This window comes from Chlorocebus sabaeus, chromosome 2, assembly GCF_047675955.1.
Source record: "Chlorocebus sabaeus isolate Y175 chromosome 2, mChlSab1.0.hap1, whole genome shotgun sequence".
NCBI classification, from domain to species: domain Eukaryota; kingdom Metazoa; phylum Chordata; class Mammalia; order Primates; family Cercopithecidae; genus Chlorocebus; species Chlorocebus sabaeus.
The window spans coordinates 28,344,284-28,362,210 of NC_132905.1; the positions used below are offsets into that span (position 1 = coordinate 28,344,284).

The 17,927-nt window shown below is 37.7% G+C and overlaps 1 protein-coding gene across 2 annotated transcripts in view; it reads right to left on the reverse strand.

Annotated features, from left to right (window-relative positions):
- The window catches only part of SLX4IP (SLX4 interacting protein), a 197,159-nt gene that overhangs the window by 158,273 nt on the left and 20,959 nt on the right, over positions 1-17,927 (reverse strand). For both annotated transcript variants that reach the window (XM_073006815.1, XM_008018160.3), the window contains exon 2: positions 13,939-13,994. In XM_073006815.1, coding sequence (XP_072862916.1) covers positions 13,939-13,965 — 27 coding nt within the window. In that variant the 5' untranslated portion in view covers positions 13,966-13,994. The remainder of the gene's footprint in view (positions 1-13,938; positions 13,995-17,927) is intronic.

Here is a 17,927-nt window from a genome sequence, read left to right on the forward strand (position 1 = left end):
ACCAAGAAATTAATTAAAATAAAATATAATGTCTAGATAATCAAAACCATTATACTGAAACATTTTACTTTTCTGAAGCATATAGAAACAAATTCTATCGATTGCCATCTTGATTATTAATAGAGACTGTTTTCAAAAGAATTATTAAAAATATTTTCAAAGTGGAACTGTGGACTCCTAAAAGGAGAAATAGGTTGAGATGAATTTTTTTTTAAAAAAAACAAATATACCACAAATTGAAGATTACAACATTCCCTGACTGGAACTGAAAAAAAGACCAGTAAGAAATAATTCAAAGCTGGAGTGACTTCCCTGTTCTCTACGAGCCAAGACGAAAGAAACTTATCATCTTTGGGACAAGGAAAGTGGGGGGTACTGGGCACTTCAGAAATGCTTTAGACCACACTTGTCCAACTCGCTGCCCAGGATGGCTTTGAATGCAGCCCAACACAAACGTGTAAACTTTCTTAAAACATTATGAGATTTTTCTTTTGTGATTTTTTTTAAAGCTCATCAGCTATTGTTAGTATAAGTGTATTTTATGTGTGGCCCAAGACAATTCTTCTTCCAGTGAGGCCCAGGGAAGCCAAAAGATTGGACACCCCTGCTTTAGACTATTCAAGGCCTGTGCAGATACAAAAGAAGCATAGGACAGGTCTTCCTTCCCAGGGAATGTGGCTAGGCATAATGTATAGAAAAGCATATGGATATCACCGCAAGATGATGTTCTTAGGAAAAAAAAGAAATTGGAAATATATACAAAACATAACATAAGCTGCACATAACAAAGAAACACATAGCAATAGAGAAATCAACATGGGAAAAGTTTAGAGGTGTAACAAAGAAAAAGTGAGTCATTCACTGGTCAAACTTGGAAAAAGCTGATGGGTGTGGACCAAGGAAGAAAAGGTGAGAGATAGCAAGTAGAGAGAAAACCACAGAAAAGCCAAATGACTGCAGGAAATGCAAATGCATTCGTTTCACAGGAATAGGTGGGCCACCTTCCCCAGTGCCGAGATGAAAACAAATATGGGTCCAAGTCAAAAAGGAAGGGGAGAGTAATTATCAGAATACCTTAAGTCTAGCTGGAGAGTTGAGATTAGATCCGTTTAAACAAAAGGAATTACCCTGATCACCTAAGCAAGGAAGTAACATGATGAATATGATGTTAAGAAAACATCACCCTGGCACTTGTCTAGATGAACTGAAATGGTAAGAGAAGAGAGGCACAGAGGTCCTCAGAGATTAAATGGACATAAAAACAAAGACAATAAAGGCTTGAATTTGTAAGAGAAGGACTAAATTCAAGATGCTCTGCAGAGCAGGAATGCATTTAGTAAGTGACTAAAGAATGAAGGACAAGAAGACATCATTTGGCAAGCCCAGGGTGTGTGAAGGTAGCATCAGAGACTTTCAAAGCAAAAATCAGCTTAGATGAAAGCTATGATAAACTCAGTTCTTTGTTTGAAGTTTTAGTGATCAATGTAGGCAGAAACTTCTTGGAGGCAGGTGGAAAGTTGAGACTAAAAAGGAGGATGAGAAGTCAGAGTTGTATTTACACATTTTTTAGTCATCCAAAAAAAGAGCAGACTAGTTTATCTATTATCACATGAGCAAAGGACTGGGAAAATGAAGCCTAGAAAACTGGGTGTCTGGCCAGAAAGGCAGAGAGAACACTTAGAAAAAAAAAAAAATTAATTTCAAGTCCAAGAACTTTGTTTCAAAGTCATCAACACTCAGAGCAGATGCCCTACAGAGTGAGAAGATACTTAAAAGCTTTAAGCCTGAGATAAAACTCACTGGGTGACTGCTCATGTGAAAACTTTTACTAATTTTATTTCAATTCATTCACAAAATCAGCACATACTTACTTGAATACAGCTTCCAGCATGAGCAAAGCAATAGAACAATGATACCGAATGGGAAAACAGCATCCTATGTTAGTTTGGGCATATCATCAACCACTCTGCAAACTCTCATTGACCCTGTATGTCTTTAAAACATAAAGCTCTTACAAGGAATACATGAAATTAAGGAGGAACTGGAAGATCCAGACTTTAGGTATCAGGAGAAGAAATACAGAGGTACTTCTTTCACTTTAAAAGGTTCACAGACACAAATCTCTGTAAAAACATTCTTCGGGACAAAGGTTGCACACTCCAAAGTTATTTCCAGTGAAGAATATAACCATTTAAAATGTTTGTGATTTATTCTGTTTAGGCACTTCAGTTTTATTCTTTCTTAAAATGTGTAGAAAAATCAGTACCTAGAACTCAATTGATATGAAAATAATTGCATAAATCTTTTCAATGTGATACACAAAATCAACGCAGCCATTTTCAAATGAGCACTAATAATAAAGTCAGTACCACGTTCCCATTTAAGTAGACAAAAAAACCTAGGACACAGGATTTAAGTGATTCCTTGAAGCAAACTAGCAAGACAAAAGCCTAGTGATTATCCATTTACTATTCAACTGTCTCTTTCTCTGGAAGTTTAAAGAGCTGCTCTATACTTTTATCAAAAAGGGGAAACCATTGTCAAATCTTAGGCTTGTTTCTCTTTTTGTGGTGTTCTAAGGAATGTGAATACTAAGGTTAACTGAAATTCACAGAAGAGCATAAACCTATAATTGCTCTGAAAGAGTGGAAAGAAAAACATTGATAGTAAAGATGCAGGGAGTTCCTTTTTTTTTTTTTTTTTAAATAAAATCTCTCCTTTCCTCCTAAATATTAATAAAACCTTAAATCTTTTACTTTAGATTTAGAAAATGACTCATTCTTCCTACCCCTAAATTCCAGCCCTCCCCTCTCCCAGAATAAAAAGTAGACAACCCCATCACGAGCAAAAGTAAAAGCTTTTAGCCTCCTGGAATGGGTGGGAAGAAAGAGGAGGGGATCATTACACATTCCCCGTAGAAGACAAAGCCAGATGCACATTCCAGAGAAATCTGGCGGGTCCGAGTTTTTCCTTAAATACAGACTGGCCTGTCACTAAGCCAGGCTCTGTAATCTTCCCAGGCTGCCACTGCTAGGGAAGCCAGGAATCCCTTCTAATTAATCAAGTCCTCCCAACAAAAATTTTCCCACCCACAATAAAGTAGGTTGGGGGAAAGGGAAGCAGCAGAGAAAGCTCTGCAGCCAAAAGAATTCTAGACTTTAGTATAATACCTAACTAATCCAAGAAAACAGATGCAGGAAGCAGAGGAAATGATCTACAGAGACACACAATGAGCTAGGAAACTTTCACAGCACTGCTCCGCTGGGACCCAGAATTTAAATTCAAAATCATAAGATACAATTATTATTGAGAGCGAGTCTGGCAACATCCTATACTTTTTCAAATGCCTCTAAGGCAGGGGGTGGACACAAACTTTCCTGAGGTAGATACCATGTGTATCACTTGACCCTTTTAACAATAATTTGATATTTGGATTTCTTTTTTATTTTGCTAAAGTTTTGTTTTAATGGATAAACATTCATAATTATTACATTATGTGTCCATGTCTATTTCTTGCAAAGGAAATGGCTTTACCTTGGCCTTGCTAACTTACCCCACACCTGCAGCCGGTTTAACCCAAGGTAACTTCATTGAAGGCTTATTCTGATAAGGTACAAGGAGGTAGGAGTACCAAGGATACAGCGATTTAGATCTGTGTTGGCCAATACAGCTGATACTAGCCACTGGTGCCTACTGAGCATTTGAAATGCGGCTACTAGGAATTGAGATGTAGGCTGGACGCAGTGGCTCATGCCTCTAATCCCACCACTTTGGAAGGCAGAGGCAGGCGGATCATTTGAGGTCAGGCATCGGAGACCAGCCTGCCCAACATGGCGAAACCTCGTCTCTACTAAAAATACAAAAATTAGCTGGGCATGGTGGCGTGTGCCTGTAACCCCAGCTACTTGGGAGGTTGAGACAAGAGAATCACTTGAACCTGGGAGGCAGAGGTTGCAGTGAGCCGAGATCTTGCCACTGCACTCCAACCTGGATGACAGAGCAACAGAGTGAGACTCCGTCTCAAAATAAATAAATAAATAAAAGATATATCTGTATACATATTCCATATATAAATCAGTGTGTGTGAGTGTGTTTATTCCAGACTTTGCAGGCAAAAAGGTCTTTATTTCAACTACTCAACCTTCCACTCTACTGTAGCATAAAAGCAGCCAGGGATGATATGTGAACAAGTGGGAGTGGCTGGATTCCGGTAAAACATTATTTACAAAAACAAGCAGCTGGCATGTGGGCTGTAATTTGCAGATCTCTGGTCTAGATCTTTTCCCTACCCTAAAGAGTTTATTATTTTGGAAATTTTAAAATGCTGGGGTGGGTGCAAAGCTCGGGTTTAAGATTGCTATGAAGCCTTGGGGAGACGCGCCTGCTGTTACCACTTCTTTCAGTTAAAATAAGAGTCACTCACTAAGTACAGGACATACCTCCCTGCTACAAGCTGCAGTAGTCCAGAAGTCTACAGACCCTGAAAGTTATACTTCCAAGGATTCCCACATCTCATGCACTACTGCCATTTCCTAGAATTCTGGCCTCAGAAGAGTCTTCAACTCTTGAAAGAATTCAAGAGCCAGCTGCGCAGTGGTAGTGCCGCCTGTAGTCCCAGCTACTTAGGAGGCTGGATCGGGAGGATAGCTTGAGCCCAGGAGTTCATGTTCAGCCTAGGCAATATAACGACATCCTGTCTCTAAAAAATAGTGATAAAAAAAGAATTCAAGACCAGATCCACAGCAATTAAAAAGAAAAAAGTATTCATATGCAGGAAGGTCAGAAGATCTTTCTTCACTTGAAGAAGAGTAAATCATTTGCAAGAATAATTAATGCCATTCCAAGGGCAGTCTTAGAATAAACAACCCAGATCAAGTGGCAAATTACTTAGTGTTCATCAGTTTTTCTGTTACTTTGAAACCCTGCTCTATGCAAGTACTTTTCAACCCAGTCAAAAGTGGCTGCATCTATGTGAAAAATTTGCATAATTAATTCCTTTTAAATTTTATTAATTTTTTTTTCAAACTTAGAGATGGGGTCTTGCTATGTTGCTCAGGCTGCTGGTCTCTAACTCCTGGCCTCAAGTGATCCTCCCACCTGGGCCTTCCAAAATGCAGGGATTACAGATGTGAACCACTGTACCCAGCCTACATTGTATTTATGCACTTAATTTTTATATTAATCCATAGACACATATTAAAATGATATATCAAAGTGAGGTCTCAAGCTGGGTGTAGTGGTGCACATCTGTAGTCCCAACTACTCAGGAGGCTGAGGCAGGAGGACTGCTTGAGCCCAGTAGTTCAAGATCAGACTGGGCAGCATAAGTAGACCCCATCTTTCAAACAAACAAACAAACAAACAAAATGGCCTCTTCTGCCTCATCCAGCTCCCTCTCTCACTCCAACTCTCACTCACCAAGGGCAACCACACTGAAACTTAGCTTTTTGATCTGGTAATTTGCCAACATATTTCTAAACACTATGTTTATCCTACGAATGTCTTATTACTTCAGTTTTATATACTTTATGTGTGAAATGAGGACTTAATCCTTATAACTGCCCTTCCACATGTTTCCTTCCCCGGCCTTCCAAAACTTGGAGTTCACAGTATTATGAAATGTAACTTCTGTTCAAAGCTGAACCATGCAGGAGGGTCACTTGAGCCTGGGAGTTCAACACTGCCGTGAGTTATGACTGTGCCACTGCATTCCAGCCTGAGCAACAGCGCAAGACCCCATCTCTACAACAAGAAGAACAAAAAGCTGAGCCATGTAGTATACTATGCTTAATTTCCTATCTTGCATAATCTTTTGTTTACTGAGAGCTGAGGGTTGCATCATTTTTCTTTTGTTTAGTTTTCTATATTCTTATGACTAAATCATTCCCATGCTACCTGATAGGCCTAAAAAAATTTCTTCTCAATGCATTTAAATACATGAAGTATTTTATTCATTTCATTTTTTATTGGAGACATCTTTCATGGAACCCTCTGTCTTCTTCCAATAGGACTGGTTGCAGTTCAGAAACCAATACTCAGAAATATAACTCTTTGACATGCTAAACTAAAAAAGCAGCAGCAAGGTCTCTCTGACCTCCTCCCCTCCTCCCCTCAATCCGTTGTCTCTCCCAAAGCACAAGATGAGGCTCTTCGCTGAAGCTCCATTATCTTCCTAGAAACTGGATACCCAAAGAGGAACACAATTGCCTTCCATATCTTCCCTGAAATTATCTACAGCAGAAAAGAAGACTAAAGAATGCAAACACACAGTGGACAGGCATTTCAACTAGATATTATCTGCTTCTTGGCTCATTCAAATTCTAAAGAAAATCACCTACAAGTTAATTTCTGTTTCTCAGGTCCATTCATTTCCCCTAAAAATCAGTTACCCCTATATCTCCCAGTTCCCTCTCCCCAGTGAGAGGTCAACCATCTGGCCCTTTGGGTTTTCGTTTCTTGCTGCTGTTGTTGTTTTTAGAGCCAGGGTCTCTCTGTGTTGCCCAGGCTGAACTCAAACTCCTGTGCTCAAGCAAATCTTCTGCCTCAGCCTCCCCAAATGGCTGGGACTACGGGCATATGCCATCACGTCCAGCTTTTGAGTGTTCATATTTTGTATGACTTCCATGCACTTGCGTGAACATAATAAATTTGTTATGCTTTCCTTAGTTAACTTAGTCTTTCGTTACAGGAGTGCTGGCTGTGACCCTTCATGATGGGGAGGAAAGGATCATGCCCCTTCCACCCTTACACTTTCTAGGCAAAATACACAGTAATCATCAAGGAATTTGGTTAGGCCCTCACCTGTCTGGTTCCCTATTTCCTGGATCCTATATCTGATTCTTTCTCCGTTTATTCCCCTATTTTGGAAGATGACATCCTTTCTAAAACAGTGTGCATCAGAAGGGAAGTGTTTTCTATACTCTGCATCCTAAAAATGTCTCTATTCCACCATGTGACTGAACGTTGGGCTGTAAAGGGAATTCTTGGTTGGAAACCATTTTTCCTAAAATATTAAACATATTGTTCTACTGTCTCCTAGTTATTGCTATTGAGAAGGGTGTTCTGATTCTTGATCCTCTGTATGTGATCTGTTTGTTTCTTAAGTTCTTCTCTAAATTCCCAGTGTTCTGAAATTTTAGGATGATATGCCTTAGCACAACTCTTTTTCACTGACTTTATTGTGTATTTGCTCACAGCTCTTTCAAACAGGAACTTTGTATCCTCCACTTCCAGTAAATCGTATTGTATTGTTTCTTTCATAATTTTTTCTCAACCATTTGTTTTTCTTTTAGAATTCCAATTTTTCATATCAAGACTGAAACTCTAATTTTCTTGTGGTTTTCTCTTCAATTTTTTTTTTTTTAATCTATTATTTTCTTGTTCTACTTTCTGGGCAGTGTTCCTTGGTGTTTGCCCCATACTTTATCATATTTTTATTTATATTATGCTTTTAATTTATAAGAGCTGTTTCTTGTTCTTGGGAATTTCCCAAGTTTGTAACATCCTAACCTCGTTTTGTGGTTATATGTAATAGCTTCCTTCTTCACTCTAAGGAAGCAAATTATAGTGCAGTTAAAGTCTTCTCTGGCTCCCTAGCACCTCTCTGCTCTTTAGAGTTTGTTCATTCACTATATTTTCTAATTCTCATACTCTAAGTTCTTCTTAAATCTGCACAAATGCTCTTCTGTCCATTCATAATTTAAAAAGAAAATTTATGGTTATTGGAAATTTTTATTTCCCTTATTGACTGATGGGCTTTGGGAATCCAGTAGGAACCCATCTGTTTGGTTGGGGGATACCAAATATAGGCTATGCTATTCATCAGATAAGCAGGCTTTAGGTTAAGAAGTATGACTAGAGATAAAAAGAGACATTTCACAGTGATTAAGGACTTACTTTAATAGATATAACAGTTATAAATCCACACACACCTGCTAACATAGTCTCAAAATATACAAAGCAAAAATCAAAACTAAAAGGAGGAATATATAAATTTAAAATCACAGTTGAAGGTTTTAATGCACCTCTCTCAACAGATAAAACAAGTTAACAAAAATATTAGTAAATACATACAATTAACAAACCAGACCCAAGTGACAATACTTAGTTCACTGCACATGACAACCATCATATTTTCAAGTGCTTATGTAACATTTACCAGAACAGACAGAGGTGCTGTCCTAAACATCAATAACAAAATGATTATTAGAAAATTTGCAAATACTTAGAAACTAAACAATATGCATTTAAATAGCCAATGGATCAAAAACAAAATCACAATGAACACTGGAAATTATTTGACTTGAGTGATAATAAAATCCCTACTTTAACTGCATCCCTATCAAAACATGAAGGATACAATTAAAGTAGGAAATGCTTAAAGAGAAATTTATAACTTTAAGTACATATATCACAAAAGAAGGCTCTACACCAAAAATTTAACCTTCCACCTTAAGAAGCTAGAAAAGAGTAAATTTACCCAATTTACTCTTTTGGGTAATTAGAAAGAAATTAGAAGGAAATAATAAAGAAAGAAGTAAGGAAATAATAAAATAAAATACCAAACCTACTACAGGATAAAAGAATTCAAAGCCAGAACTGGGTTCTCTGAGAAGACTAATAAAACTAGTAAGCCCCTAACAGTACTAATCAATAATTATCCCTTTGGAAGGTTCAAGCCTGGCTGTCAGAATATTTGGAAGCAGGATGTAAGAGCCAGGAAGGCTGAGAGCTGCTGGTATCATAATGCCCTAAAGGTATAAAAGATAAAGGAGAGTAGAGAATGAACTCATTACAGTTAGTTAAGCCAGGAGTTGTGAAGAATTTCAATTTATACTTCTGTATCCCTTTAGCATAAAATACAATATTTGACACATATATAAATATGCAATGTATATATCCTCATATAATACTTTCTGGTTTATATGGGCTAGTTTTTCCATAACTAAAACTATAAATTTTTGGAGAAGGAGCTATTCAATAGAGCTTTTTACTTAATTCCCTTGAGAAATTATGACTTTCATGAAAATGCAACTAAAAAAATCTCTGCTTATTGACCAAGAAAGCAACATGGAAACTTGCTATTCACTCAGGACCTTGGAAGGCCAGGAGGGGAATGGAGAACAGCAAGGAAGTGAGAAACTGTTTGCAAATTACAAAAAAACATCAAGCTTGTGCCAGACTCTGTTGTAAGTTCTAAAGTTATACTACCAACAAGGTGGTAGAATCTCAAGCCATGAAATTAGTATAAAATCTGGTCCAAAATGACTGAAATGTTAATGGCTCTAGCAGAAGTAAACTTAAAACTGTTCAAGTACTCTGCAGGATTCATAAGTCTTTCCACGTGTGTGTGTGTGTGTGTGTGTGTGTTTAGGATGTCACTGAAAATGAAGCACAATCAAAACTTACACACATTAACAATCCAGCAATCTCAACGACCAATTTATTCCACACTTAATAAATAACAGTGAAAATAGATTTATTAGATTTTATTTATTTTATTAGATTGTTCTAATCTAAGAGACTATAAAATAAGTTATTTTAAAATTATTAAGATAAAAGGAGAAAATTGAAATAAATTTTTAAAACTAGGGAAAGTATATAGAATAAGTGCTGGTAGAATTTGAATTTTTAAAATATAAACAAATATAACTTCTTAAATAAAAAAATACAGTCACTAAAAGTGAACAAGTTAAAGAGAAGATTAAATACAGATAAGCAGATTTTAGTGAAGTGAAAGAGGTCTGATCAAAAAGCACTCTGGACCAGGCACAGTGGCTCATGCCTGTAATCCCAACATTTTGGGAGGTCAAGGCAGAAGGATCACTTGAGCCCAGGAGTTTGAGATCAGGCTGGGCAACATAGCAAGACTCCATCTCTACAAAAATTTAAAAATAAAAAAAAATTAGCTGGGAGTGGTAGTGCATGCCTGTGGTCCCAGCGACTCAGGAGGCTGAGGCAGGAGGACTGCTTAAGTCCAGGAGGTCAAGGCTGAAGTGAGCCATATTCACACCACTGCACTCCAGCCTGGGTAACTGAGTGAGATCCTGTTTCAGAGGGGGGAAAAAAGCACTCTCAATGCAATAAGGAAAAGAAAAACAGGGAAGGGCAATTGGCCACTGGCCACACAGCACTGACACAAGACTTCAGGAGCAGTGTTCCCTGGGGAGAAAGCATGTCTGAAAATATCAGTAGCAGGTGTGCAGGTCTCCTGCTGCCCATGATACCCTGGAGCAGAGCACAGAAATCTGGCAAAACTCGCTGTCAGATATTTAAAAAGGGATCCCCATGCTTGAGTTATGGAGCTTTTAAGTAAGGTACATGGAGAAGCACCGGTCCCTAGCCTGTCAGAGGCAGAAATACAACTACAAAGTGATGTACAGAACCTTCAATATGATGTGTCAGAACCCCATCCCTATCCCTAATCTGCTATCCTGACACCCACTGTTGAGGCAACTCCTCTGCCTACCATGATCTGGAAGCTTTGTTCCAAGCCTTACAGGTATCACTATAAGATGGGATAATATGGTAGCAGAATATGCCACTTCCATGTGTATGGAACTGACCCATCTCTGGCATAATTAGGGGCCTCAGGTCCAAGCTTCATGGTTGACCAGGATCGTCTGCCCTACTTGGCCATAGCCAGTTTCAACAGAGCTTTGCAAGAGGTCCAGCCCTTTTCTGAGCAGACAGACTACCGGGGCTCAGTCCTGGATAAAATTAATCTCACTCCTCCAGCATATAATAAACAGTCATATGAGACTATCCAACAAACTTCAAATAGAAGTTCTCTATAAGAAGAGAACAGAGAGAATTAGGAGAGGCAGAGAAAATGGTCAAGAATTTTCCAAAACTGATGACTTGAGTCTTCAAATTGAAGACATACATTGCATCCCAAGCCAGATTAATAAAAGCAAGACTGAAACTAGAGACTTTATAGTGAAACTATAGAAAAGCAAAGACAAAAATAAATCTTAAGAGCAACCAGAGAAGAATGACAGATAACCAAGAAAGGAACCAAATCAGGCCAAACAGTGAACTTCTGAGGTGAGTAGTCTCCATAGACACACCCCAACAATTCTGATACCTGTGAGAAAATGCTGCTTCTCAAGTCAAGAGTGCAGGTTCCCCTGACTCTAGGCTGGCCCTGTGAATGCTCTGATCAATAGAAGGCCACAGAAGTGGCATCTGAGATGTCTGCATCTAGGCCTTCAAAGGACTCACAAATTATACTTCTTTCATTGTGAAAGTCTTGTCCTAAGATGCCACGCCTCAAAACTCAGCCACCGGGTTAGATGCCCAAGCCACACAGAATAGGCACATGGATGAGAACTGAAGAACAACAATTAATAGATCCAGCAGAGATTCCAACCAAAGCCAGCATTAACTGCCACTCAGTATGCCATCTTTCACGTACCACCTAAGTGAGGCTCTAAGTAGAACTGCAGCCCCAATCAACGTCAAAAGGAAAAATTACTCAATTGATGCTAGGCAACCTACAGAATCAGGAGAGATCATAAAATGGTTGGTGTTTCAAGCCAATAAGTTTTAAGGTGGATTTTAAGCAACAATAGATAATGGAAACATTTCTCAGTAGTAATAAAAGATGCCAGAAGACAATTTAAAAGTATCTTTAAAGTGTTGTTGGAAAATAATGCTCAACCTAGCATTCGAAAACCAACTAAATATCTTTCTCTCTCTCTTTTTTTTTTTTTTTTTTTTTTTTGAGACAGAGTCTCGCTCTGTCGTCCAGACTGGAGTGCAGTGCCCGGATCTCAGCTCACTGCAAGCTCCACCTCCCGGGTTTATGCCATTCTCCTGCCTCAGCCTCTCGAGTAGCTGGGACTACAGGTGCCCGCCACCTCGCCCGGCTAGTTTTTTTGTATTTTTTAGTAGAGACGGGGTTTCACCGTCTTAGCCAGGATGGTCTTGATCTCCTGACCTCGCGATCCACCCGTCTCGGCCTCCCAAAGTGCTGGGATTACAGGCTTGAGTCACCGCGCCCAGCTAAAACCAACTAATTATCTTTCTAAGGTAAGACTAAAATATATTTTTAGACACACAAATAGTTAAAGTTCATCACTTATATGCCTTCACAGGAAGAAATACTAAGAATATATATGGATACAAGAAATAACTGAAAGCAATGAAATTTATAAATATGTTAGTAAATCTAAATAAGCACTGACTTGGTTAAAAATAAGACAGAGCTATAACATTAAATCATATCTAATCTGGCCAACTAGCTATTGTAATTTATATTCTGATGTTTTGAACTTGCACTTATGATAACACTAGCATACAGAAAATGTCCTAAAGAAACAACAACATATATGAAAGCATCTGCAAGATCTTGTACTCACTATCAGTTCTTCTCTTCTCCCTTCCCACTATCCCTCACACAGGAGCCTCCCATCTATCCACACCTGAGAAGGTCTCAACCCCAGCCATCAAGGAACAAAGAAGGGACATATATAAGAGGAAAATGAAAGAGGGCAACCAAGCAAGAGAACTCTCCTGGCATTGACCTAGGTAGAGAATTTGCTGATTCCTTCTTTTGATTACCTTTTATCTGCTTTGACATAATGAGAAATCATGCCATGGACCTGGAATATGAATAATAATTTTTAACAGTAAAGACCAAGGGATGATCAAAAAGCATCTTTAAAAGACGAAGCAAGGAACGCCTCATAACCATACGAACATTTTCTCCCCTATCTCATTCTCAAAATATAAATTTTCAATCTGCCTAGAGTCCCCAAAACACCAAAAGCAACTGCGACAAAAGCAAAAATTGACAAATGGGATCAAATTAAACCAAAGAGCTTCTGTACAGCAAAAGAAACTATCATCAGAGTGAACAGACAACCTACAGAATGGGAGAAAATACTTGCAAGCTATCCATTTGACAAAGGTCTAATACCCAGAGTCTACAAGGAACTTAAACAAACTTACAAGAAAAAAAAAACGACCCCATTAAAAAGTGGGCAAAGGATGTAAATAGACGATTCTGAAAAGAGGACATTCATGTAGCCAGCAAATATATGAAAAAAAAGCTCAATATCACTGATCATTAAAGAAATGCAAATCAAAAACAACACAATGCCATCTCACACCAGTCAGAATGGCAATTATTAAAAAGTCAGGAAACAACAGATCCTGGTGAGGCTGTGGAGAAAAAGGAATATTTTTACACTGTTGGTGGGAGTGTAAATTAGTTCAACTATTATGGAAGACAGTGAGGCAATTCCCCAAATATCTAGAGACACAAATGCCATTTGACCCAGCAATCCCATTGCCAGGTATATACCCCCCAAGATATAAATCATTCTATTATAAAGAAACATGCATGCGTATGTTCATTGCAACACTATTCACAATAGCAAAGACATGGAATCAACCTAAATGCCCATCAGTGAAAAAACAGATAAAGAAAATGTGGTACATATACACCATGGAATACTATGCAGCCATAAAAAGGAACAAAATGATGTCCTTTGCAGGGACATGGATGGAGCTGGAAGGCATTATCCTCAACAAACTAATGCAAGAACAGAAAACCAAATACCTCACAGTCTCACTTATAAGTGGGAGCTGAATGAGTACACATAGACACATGGGGGGAAATAGTACACACTGAGACCTGTTGGTGGGGCAGGGGGAGGGAGAACATCAGGAACAATAGCTAATGGCCACTGGGTTTAATACCTAAGTCATGGGATGATCTGTGCAACAAACCATTGTGGCACATGTTTACCTATGTAACAAACCTGCACATCCTGCACATGTGCCCCAGAACTTAAAAGTTGAAAAACTTTTTTGCAGAGTCCCAAGTGTAAAAAGTAGAAAGTTAGGAACTTCAATTTTCAATTAACATAGAACTCAGTTATATTAGACAGTGATTAGATACTTTTTAAAAAGCTATTAAACATTACTTACTTTAACAGCAAATTTCTTAGATGCCATTGCTTACTGACTCCACAGTAACTACAAACCTTTAAGGAAAAAAAAAGTTATAATTAGATATATTAAAATTTCTTTTTATTTGGATATTATACAGGAAAAAGATTGGCTGAATAGTAAAATATCAATGGGTATTTATGAGATGAATGTTCACTTATAATTCCTTTAACCAAAATACTATATTAAATTAGTAATTTAAGCACTGCTTGCAAAGAAAAGGACAGGCCCTGGCCAGGCATGGTGGCTCACACCTATAATCCCAGCATTTCAGGAGGCCAAAGTGGGAGGATCACTTGAGCTCAGGAGTTCGAGACCAAACTAGGCAACACAGCAAGACCTTATCTCTACAAAAATAAAAAATAAAAAAAGGGAGAAAAGCACAGGCTCAGATGGCTTCCCTGCTATAGTCTACCAAATCTGTAAAGAATAATTTAAACCAATCCCTCATAAACTCTTTAAAAAAAACAGAAGCATAAGAAAATTTCTCAAATAATTCTGAAGCCAGTGTCCTCCTGATACCAATACCAGAGAGAGACATCACAAGAAAACCACACATCAATGTCCCTTATGAAGAAAGACCCAAAAATTCTCAACAAAATACTTGAAAATCAAACACAGCAACATGTAAAAAAGATTATACACCATGATCAAGTTGGATGTATTCCAAGAATGCAAGGATAGTTTAAGATCTGAAAATTAATCAATATAATACACTCTATTAATAACAGAAAAAAATGCACATAATCATCCCAAATACAAAAAAAAAAAACACCCAAAATGCTTTTTTAATTTAAAAAAAAAAAAAAAGTCAACACGATAGGAATAGAAGGGACTATCTCAACCTGATAAAAGATATTTAGGAAAAACCAAGTGCTAAAATCATACTTAATGATGAAGACTAAATGTTTTCTCCCTTAAGATGAGAGACACATCTTTACAAGAAATGTCTGCTCTTGCCACTTCTTTTCATCATTGTACTAAAGGTTCTAACTAAGGCAATTAGGCAACAAAAAGAAATAAAAAGCATCCAGATTAGGAAGAAAGAGATAAACTGTCTATTCATAAACAACATGTTCTCATATATAGAAAACCCTAAGAAATCATCAAAAAACTACTAGAATTAATAAGTTCAGCAAGGTTGTAGGATATATGATATTTTTAAATCTACTATATTTCTACATACCAACAATAAATAGTACTAAAATAAAATTTAAAGAAAAATTCCATTCATAACAACATGAAAAAGAATAGTTAGGAATAAGTATAACAAAAGTACAAGATTTGTACACCAGAAGTCATAAAATATAATCAAAAGAAATTAAAGACTTAAGTGGAAAGATAACCCATGTTCATGAATTGTAAGACTTAATGCTGGTAATATAGCAATATTCCCAAATTGTTCTCAGATTCAATGCAATCTCTATCAAAATCCTAGTTGACTTCTTTACAGAAATTAACAAGTTTATTCCAAAATGTATATAAAATTGCAAGAGCTCTGGAGTAACAAAAACAATACTGAAAAAGAAGAATGAAATTGGAGAACCCAGGCTTCTTGATTTGAAAGCTTACTATGGTTGGACGCAGTGGCTCATGCCTGTTAATCCCAGCACTTTGGGAGGCCGAGGAAGGCGGATCACGAGGTCAGGAGTTCGAGATCAGCCTAGCCAACATGGGGAAACCCCATCTCTACTAAAAATACAAAAATTAGCTGGGTGTGGTGGCATGCGCCTGTAATCCCAGTTACTTGAGAGGCTGAGGCAGGAGAATCACTTGAACCCGAGAGGTGGAGGTTGTAATGAGCCAAAATCATGCCACTGCACTCCAGCTTGGGTGACAGAGCAAGACTCCGTCTGAAAAAATCAATAAATAAATAAAAGCTTACTACAACATCACAACAATCAGAACAGTATTGTACAGGCTGAACATCCCTTACAGAACTGCTTAGGACCAGAAGTGTTTCAGACACAGGATTTTTTTCAGATTCGGAATATTTACATATACATGATGAGATATCCTGGGGATGAGATACAAATCTAAATACAAAATTCACTTATGTTTCATGTATACCTTATACAGATAGCCTGAATTTTATATATTTTTATGATTTTGTGCATGAAACAAAGTTTTGACTGCATTTTGACTACAGACTGTCACGTGAAGTCAGATGTGGAATTTTGTACTTGTGGCATCATGTTGGCATTCAGAGAGTTTCAGACTTTGCAGGATTTCATATTTTGGATTTTCATATTAGGGATGCTCAACCTACACTAGCACAAGAACAGACATATAGGCCAGGCACGGTGGCTCACACCTGTAATCCCAGCACTTTGGGAGGCTAAGGCGAGCAGATCACTCGAGGCCAGGAGTTCGAGACAACCCTGGCCAACATGGTGAAACCCTGTCTCTACTAAAAATACAAAAAATCAGCCAGGCATGGTGGTGTGCACCTGTAATTCCAACTACTCAGGAGGCTGAAGCACGAGAATCAGCTGAAAGCAGGAGGCAGAGGTTGCAGTGTGGCAAGATCACGCCACTGCACTCCAGCCTGGGGGACAGATTGAGACTCCGTCTCAAAAAAATAAATAAAAGACATACAGGTCAACTGGAATAAAATTGATAGAAATAGAGCCTTAAATTCATGTTCAATTGATTTTCAACAAGGGTACTGAGATAACTTGAAGGGAAAATAGTTGTTTCAACAAATGGTTCCAGGACAACTGGGTATCCATATGCCAAATAATAAAGTTGGACAGCTACATCACACTATGTACAAAAAGTTAATTCAAAATGGATCAAAGACCTAAATATAAGAGCTAAAACTATAAAAATCTTAGGACAAAAACATAGGCATAAATTTTTGTGACCTTTCATTGGGCAACAGTTTCTTAGATATGATACCAAAACAGAAGTGACAAAAGCAATTAGCAAGTTAGATTTTATCAAAATTAAAAACTTTTATACTTCAAACCAAGAAAGTAAAAAGATAATACACACAATAGAAAAAAAGTCTGCAAATCATACATCTGATGAAGGACTCATGTCCAGAATATATAAAGAACTCAACTCAATAAGAGGAAAAATAACTCAATTTAAAAATAAGCAAAGAATTTGAATTCCTTCAAAGAAGATCTACAAATGACCCATTAAGCACATGAAAAGATGCTTAACATCATTAGCCATCCAATAAATGCAAATCAAAACCACAATGAGATATTACTTTATACCCATTAAGATAAATAGCTAAAATCAAAATGACAAATAACAACAGATGTTGGCAAGGATGTGAATAAACTGGAACTCTCAAACATTGATGGTAGGAATGTAAAATGTAGCCACTTTGCACAACAGTTTGATAGCGTTTCAAGATTTAAAGAGTTGCCACACGACCCAGCATTTCCATTCCTAGGGATATAACCAAGAAAAAAAAATAACTCCATACAAAATAATTATACAGGAAAGCTCACGGAAGCACTACTAATAACAGTCGAAAAATGGAAACAACCCAAATGTCCATCAACTAATGAACAGATAAACAAAATGTGATATATCATACAATAGAATATTATTTAGCAATAAAAAGGTAAATATTCCCCTTTACTGTGCTCAGCCAGGCAACCACTTTTTCTCACCCTGGCAGAAAACCAGAGTATTTTCTGGAGAGGGTAAGACAGAGGATCTCTAGTCTGGAAAACACTAGGCACAGCAGAAGATGGAATCTTCTGAACAAAGAGAAATTAGGGAATACAAACGGAGACCTTCCTCTGCCTGCATGCCTCTCTACCCTGCCCACACTCTCCAGTGAGCAGACTAAACCTCCCTATTCAGAGAATTGGACTAACCTAAAAGACAGTGTCTAAAAATACTGACATAGGGGTTCCCCAAGGAAACAGCCTAAACAGATGGCTCTTAAGTGAAGTCCAGATCCATAAGCCCCACACCCATATGCAGAGATTCTAGTTCTCTTT